Here is a 7,392-nt window from a genome sequence, read left to right on the forward strand (position 1 = left end):
TTCTTTTCTTTACTTCTTCCTTCCTTCCTTCCTTCCTTCCTTCCTTCCTTCCTTCCTTCCTTCCTTCCTTCCTTTCTACCTTCCTTCCTTCCTTCTTTCCTTCCTTCCTTCCTTCCTTTTCTCCTTCCTTTCTTTTTCTGGTGGTGGTAATACTGGGATTTGAACTCAGGGCCTGAATTCTGGGCCTGGGTGCTGTCCCTCAGCTCTTCAACTCAAGGCTATTGCTCTACCACTTAAGCCACAGCGCCACTTCCAGCTTTTTCTGCTTATGTGGTGCTGAGGAATCAAACCCAGGGCCTCATGCATGAAAGGCAAGCACTCTACCACTGAGCCACCTTGTGGTTTTTTTTTTTTTCCTTGTATAGACTTGGACTGAGATCCTCCTCCTTTATTCCTACTGCATAGCTGGGATCCAGGTGGACTCCAGCACAACTGGCTTGTTTGTTGAGATAGGGTCTCACTAACATTTGCTCAGGGTTGCTCTGAAATCCCATTCTCCCTAATTCCAGCCTATTGAGTAGCTAGAATTACAAGCATGAGCCATTTTATCTGGCCACTTAAGAAAACAAACAAACAAAAACCCTGACTTTGGGCCAAAATGTATTTTTAAAAGTTTTTTCAGTGTTACATATTTCCTGGGGCAACTCTTACACACAGAAAAGGATTTATTTTCCTTTTGTGTTTCCTGCATGTGAAAGAAACTCCATGCTTCTCTAAGGTGTGTTTCTAAATGCTGTATTTATTTAGTTGTTTATAATTTTTATTATTTTATTTATTTATATTTTTGCCAGTTGTGAGGCTTGAACTCCGGGCCTGGGTACCGACCCTGAGCTTTTTCCCTCAAGGCTAGAGCTCTACCACTTTAAGTCACAGAGCTTCTTCTGGTTTTCTGGTGGTTTATTGGAAATAAGAGTCTCCTTGGCTTTCCTGCCCCAGCAGGCTTCGAACCATGATCCTCAGATTTCAGCTTCCTGAGTAGCTAGGATTACATGGACGTTAGACCAAAAAATATAAGCTTCATTTGAAAACATATACAGGGCCCCATACATATTCTACAATCAAAATGACTAAAGTATGGTATATGAAGAGATGGAGTCCTGTGGTTTAACTCCTCTAAACAATTAACAGGCAGCTTAACAAAATGAATCTTTGGCACATCTTTTATTTTTTTGTAAAGGTGATGTACAGAGAGATTACAGTTCCATGAGTCAGATAATAAGAGCATTTCTTTTTGAACAGAAGGCACTTTTTTTTGGGTCGGTTATAGGGCTTGAACTCAGGGCTTGAACTGGGCAGTATCCCTGAGCTCTTTTGCTTAAGGCCGTCTCTCTACCACTTTGAGCCACAGTGCCACTTCCAGTTTTTAAGTGATTAATTGGAGATAAGAGTCTCAGGGGGACCTTTCTGCCTGGGCTGGCTTCAGATTGTGATCCTCAGATCTCAGCCTCCTGAATAGCTAGGATTACAGGCTTGAGCCACCAGCAACTGGCTGAAAGTCCTTATTTCTTTTCCTATTATATCCCATACCACTCCTCTGAGCTTGTAGCAGGTGGTGCACAAGATACCATCTGGAAGGGGGTGGGGGCATGTAAACTGGTGCAGTCTGCGGAAGGCAGGCTTATTTTTGTGCTAAAGCCATGAGATGATCATGCTCAGTGGTAAGAAATTTCTAGATGAAGGGGAGAAGGAGGAATTCTTTGAAGTCCACACCATGCAATGCAAATTAGATAGCAGTAATCTTTAAATGCTCCATTTTCAAGGACCCATTAGAGACATTCTTTCTCTCCTCATGTTCATGGATAGCTCCTTGATTCAGAGCATCTCCCACTGGTGTTTGGGCTTGAATCTAGGGCCATATGCATGCTGAGCCTGCTCGATCACAGAGCAGTACCCCAGCATTTCCTCCCAGCATATTTTTTTAAAAACCATGAAAGCCAGAGGTGTTTTATGATTTATGAAGGAAAAATAATTGACCTTTTGTCCAAATGAGCTTGGTAAGGTCTTTGAGCCTCAGTGATCTACTTGATTCCAAATATCCTATTTCTCATTTTTTTTTCTTTCTTTCTCATAGGATTAGGTCGAAGAGCTGAAGATCTCTCTGCTGAGCAGCATCGACTTGCCATAAAGTGAGTTAGCAATGCATGCTCAAGTTTCTTCACAAGTCAGAATCTAGAGATTTTCCTCATCTTTTTACTATCATATATGAATCCTATTATATGGATATGGTATAGTTTATGTAATGAATTGGTTGTTGGTGGACACTTGGACTGTCCACTGATTCTTGGCTTTGACAAGTGTAGTAACCTTGCTTCTAGGCCATTTTACACATGTTTGGGTCTAGCTGCAGGACAGATTCTCAAAAGTGGGATTTTCTTAGTTCTGTTAGGTTCTCCTTCACCAGGGTTGGTTTCTATGTACAATTTATTCTGGAGAGCATGACTCTGGGACCTTCAATAAACAGATGATTATTAATACATGCCCTAACGCATGGAAAAGATAGGAAGCAAGGCATAGAGATGGATGTAGGGCTGGGAGCTAGAGTAAGTCTGAAAGTGGGTTTGGGTCCCTATAGATATACTATGGTATTGAAGAGGAAGAAGAGGTTCCTGAAAGAGGAGAACAATAGATGTGGAAATGAAGATCCTATGTTGGTGGCTCACTGCAGAGAGCCCCAAAGCCATCATGAGGAGGGTCCCTGCTGGAGAGAATCGGGAGGGAAGTAGGAATCAGTGAGCAGAGTCTGAGATAGTGGAAGATATCTTCTTTATTCTTTCATGAAGGAATGGAGACTCGGGAGCAGAGGGGAAGATTCTAATGAACCTAATCCTTTGTTAAGCATTGGGGGGGGGACAGTTGGGACAGGGCACATTTCAGTAACAGGCAAGAAATAGCATTTCCAGAAGTCTTTCCCCCAATTACATCCTGTTGGAATTAACTGGCCTTCCAAAGGCCATTCATTCATTGAAGCAACAAGCAAAACCGTTCTCTCCAGGTTGTCTTTTCCTGCCACTGGTTTGGTGTGTTGTTTAGGACCTTGTGCCTGGATGCCAAAGCAGATGCTGGCTGTTATCAAGCTAGTTTGGCCTGTTTCCTTTCAAAGTGGAATTTGGTTCCACCCATTTTTTGTTTTGTGTTTATTTTGGCGTTTGAGGAAGGAGTTTCCTCACTTCAAAGCATCGTGCTTTCAGTCTATTACATTCGTTGTTTTGGGCTGAAGACAGATAAAGGTGATGGGAAAGCTTTCCTGATCTCAGTTGTTTGGAGTGCTAGTAATTCTAGCCTGAGGGATTTACAGCCAGGGTCACCAGCAGAGGGCACTGTGGAGTTCTGTGCCAGCTCTGACTGCCTGGCTCATTAACTTTTCCTGTCTGCAAGATTTCTCTCTCTTAGGTGGAGTTTACAGAAAACACAGTGAAGGAAGGTCTTATCACTTAGTAATTTACAGAGATGACCATGTTTATGGTTTTCCCATTTGTACATTTTGAACAAATAGGAAAAGAGTAGTTTTTGCCTCTGTGTGTGTGTGTATGTGTGTGTATGTTTGTGTGTGTGTGTATGTTTGTGTGTGTATGTTTGTGTGTGTGCTCGTTCTAGGGCTTAAATTCAGGGTCTGGGCACTCACTATCCCTTCGCTTTTTCACTCAAGGTTAGTGCTTTGCCACTTGAGCCACAGATACACTTCAGGCTTTTTGGTGGTTCATTGGACATGAGAGTCTCACTGAAGACTTTCCTGCCCCTGCTGGCTTTGAAAACCATGATTCTCAATCGTAGCCTCTTGAGTCGCTAGGATTACAGAGGTGACACTGTTGCCTTGTGCAGAGTATTCACCTTTCAGAGTCTTCTTATTTCCACAGAGTGAAACCCTCGCTGTTGGAATACTTAAGTTACCTTCTCAATTTCATGAGTGTCGTCGCCGGCCCTTGCAACAACTTCAAGGACTACGTAGCCTTCATTGAGGGGCGGCACATACACATGAAGTTGCTGGAAGTGAACTGGAAGCAAGAGGGTTTCCACGGCCTTCCCGAGCCTTCTCCCAACGTAAGTTCTGAGTTCCACGGATGTCCTCAGAGCTTCAGAGAATAGGATCTGCTGTAGGTTGACCTTCTCTAGTAATAGTTCTAATAATAATAATAAAAAAAGCCAAGGCTGAGGGTAGAGCTCGGGAATAAGAGTACTTGTCTAGCAAGCTGGACGCCCTGGGTTCAGTGCTCAGAATGGAGCAAACAAACAAACAGAAATGCAAAACAGTTTACTCAGGATGTCAACCAGTAACTTGTCTCTCTTTAGGAGTGTTAGGACTTATTTGATCTAAAATTGTGGCCATTTTGTATTGGAGCGCATATGTAGGAGCCTAGCATTGTGTTCAGTACCTCTAGATATTCATCAATCCGAACTTGAGGTTCAAACTGATGTGTACTGTGTACTGTCCTTATACCATTTTACAAACCAGTTAAGTGTACCTTTAGGAAGGAAAAAAAAACTATAGATCTATATATAATATCTGTGCTAGGAGGAACAGAGCAAAAGCACTCCATTCAGAGGAATTTAAAACATCAGCACATTTTGACTTCAAAGCTGACTAACCCTGAGCCATACAGAAAGGCTAAAGCTGTACGTTACCTGCCCATGAACTGGCTCAAGTGTCCTGTCACTTGCATAATAACTTTATACCCAAGGCTCCATCCTCGGGGTTGGTGACTCAAGCCTATTTCCTGGACTCTGTTGGCCTATAAAAGTAGAAGGCAAATAGTTAATTGAAAATTATGGATGGGAAATTTCCACCCTCTAATGGTATCCATTTCTCCTATGTTTTGGGTGATAGATGCACCTTCGTTTGGTAGAATATACAGAAAGATGTTCTGTTCTATCATGAATCTCCTTAACTCCAAAAGTGTCACATGTGTATTCTGCTGCTTTATCTAGTGCCCGATCCTCATCATCAGATCCGTGTCATGAAGAAACACTCCTGGTGTTTCTTTTCCTTTTGGAAAACAACACATGGCAGATACTGGAGTATCAGTGATCTTAACATACCTGTGTTGAAGCTGTTGTCCTGTAATTGAGTCTCCTGAGTGATGACACAAGATTTTTCCCCCCATCTGTAGGGAGCTGTGATTCGCAAGTTGTACATCGCCTTGGGGTCTCTCTTTTTTTTTCTGACGCTCACCAAGTCCTTCCCTATCACTTGCCTGGGTGATGACTGGTTTGTCCATCAAGCAAATTTTCCTACTCGACTCTGCTACTTGTACATTGTCATGCAAGCTGCAAAACCCAAGTATTACTTTGCATGGACATTAGGTAAGTTGGACACAGTGGCCCTAAATGAATGAACAATACAGTCATACTCCGTGGAATGGCTTAGCCAAAACAGCCTTTTGGATCACCTAATAAAATGCAAATAAAAAAAAGTCCAATCCGTAATGGAAAGCATTTAAGCCACTGTCATTTTTGTTGTTGTTGTTCATTGTGCAGCTTGAACTCTGGACCTGGGCGCTGTTCCTGAGCTCTTCAGCTCAAGGCAAGCAGTCAACTACTTCAGCCACAGCGCCACTTCCGTTTTTTTGGTAGTGAATTGGAGATAAGAGTCTTATGGACTTTCCTGCCCTGGCTGGCCCAGTGTCATTTTTTTTAAAAAAACTTTTTAACATAACACTCTTCTCTTTCATCCTCCATAAACCAAATTTTCCATGGCAAGAGACAAATCATTCCTGGCTCTTGTTTAAACCCAAGGTAAACAGATGTCAAATACCAGAAGCTTCTTCCACCCATCATATTTAACCACTGAATATAGCAGAAAGCCAAGGGGAAATTCCAGAACAGTTTAGCTTCCTTGTAATTTTTCTAGGTCATATGTAATATAGAATTCCATCCTGAATTAATTCTACCATTCCACAAGCTAATTTAGCTCACACTTACTTCTTGAAGAAAGTGTAGATTTCACTTGATGTTTTAGAGAAGAGCTGACTTTTAAATTTCTTTATTTTTAAAAAAAAGTTTTCTCTGTTTGCCCCCCTGTGGGCAACCTGGTCAATATGAAGCTTTCATCTCTTTTCAAGTAAGTTCAGACTGGAGTTGTTCAAAATTTTGCTAAAGTGAAGTAAACCCTTCTACGTTCTTTCCAAGTTGGTAAAAACAGCTTGGAAATATCTTTGGGAATGAAAGTTTAACATCTTGGCTGGTACTTGTCAGAGAGCAGGGGGTTTCCCATCTCTGGGTTTTTAGATGGGGGTCTCAATATGCAGCAAAGGCTGGTGTCCAATTTGCGAACTTCCCAAATGCCTGGATTACGGGTGTGATGTGGCTTCTAAAACCAAATAGATGATTCAACTCAGCTTCTAGTGCTTCGTCTATATTCTTTACATAATTGATTGAGTTCTCTTAGTTGGTGCTTCTGATGCTAAGCTCCCAGTTAAAATTTGCAAGTACCAAATTTCTTTATTCTACTCATTTATTGTGGTAAAAATCGATGTGCTATTAAATTTGTTCATTTAGGCTTCTAGTTCGGTGGCATTACGTTCACTCACAGCATTCTAACATCAGTGTCATCTATCTTCAGAGCTTTCTCATCACCCCAAAAGAAGCTCTGTCCATTAACTAGTAACTCCCTGTTCCTCCCCAGTCCAGGGTATTTTGTTTGTTTGTTTGTTTTTGTTTTTGGGTCCGGTTGTGGGGCCTGAACTCTGGGCCTGGGCACTGTCCCTCAGCTCTTCAGCTCAAGGCTAGTGCTCTACCACTTGAGCCACAGCACCACTTCCAGCTTTTTTTTCTTTTTGCTTATGTGGTGCTGAGGAATTGAACCCAGGGTCTCAAGCATGCAAGGCAAGCGCTCTACCACTGAGCCACTTTCCCAGTCCCCCAGTCCAGGGTATTTTTAAAAGCCAAAATGTTCATGCACAAATTTGTCCAAGGCACTACTTTCCTAATATCTGACAAGATAAATTTGACTTAGAGTTATTCTAAAACTTGCAGTATGGGGAACATTTTGTCTCCACTTACTTTTAGTTTACTTCAAGGGGTTTTTGTGGCGTACCAGGCTTTGTGCTAGGAAGAATCAAAACTGAGTGAGATACCTTTTCTCCACCTCAAGATTGTGAGACTCAGAACATAGACATGTGCAACCACTAGGTGGTAATAGTCCAGAGCTGACATAAATGTTAGTCCAGCGACTGACATCAAGACAATAATGTGTACTACTGGTTATTGGAGAAGGCTTGGAAATTCCCTTTTATTGTACTCCTTATTCTGCTATTACTTTCTTATTTTAAAATGGTAATTAGGCATTATACCAGTGATGATTGGAACACAAGCCATATTTTTCCATGTGAAATAGTTTATGTGATTTTTTCCCCATCTACTCAAATGAGGTAGGTGTGTGTGTGTGTGTGTGTGTGT

General features: G+C 41.8%; 1 protein-coding gene across 1 annotated transcript in view; it reads left to right on the forward strand.

The window, feature by feature from the left end:
• Mboat1 (membrane bound O-acyltransferase domain containing 1) overlaps positions 1-7,392 on the forward strand; it is a 46,208-nt gene that overhangs the window by 19,108 nt on the left and 19,708 nt on the right. Inside the window, exons 6-8 of the mRNA XM_013030416.1 lie at positions 2,072-2,126; positions 3,855-4,038; positions 5,106-5,298. Of these exons, the coding sequence (XP_012885870.1) occupies positions 2,072-2,126; positions 3,855-4,038; positions 5,106-5,298 (432 nt within the window). The remainder of the gene's footprint in view (positions 1-2,071; positions 2,127-3,854; positions 4,039-5,105; positions 5,299-7,392) is intronic.

The sequence above is a fragment of the Dipodomys ordii genome, unplaced genomic scaffold (genome assembly GCF_000151885.1).
Source record: "Dipodomys ordii isolate 6190 unplaced genomic scaffold, Dord_2.0 Scaffold130, whole genome shotgun sequence".
In the NCBI taxonomy this organism is placed as follows: Eukaryota; Metazoa; Chordata; class Mammalia; order Rodentia; family Heteromyidae; genus Dipodomys; species Dipodomys ordii.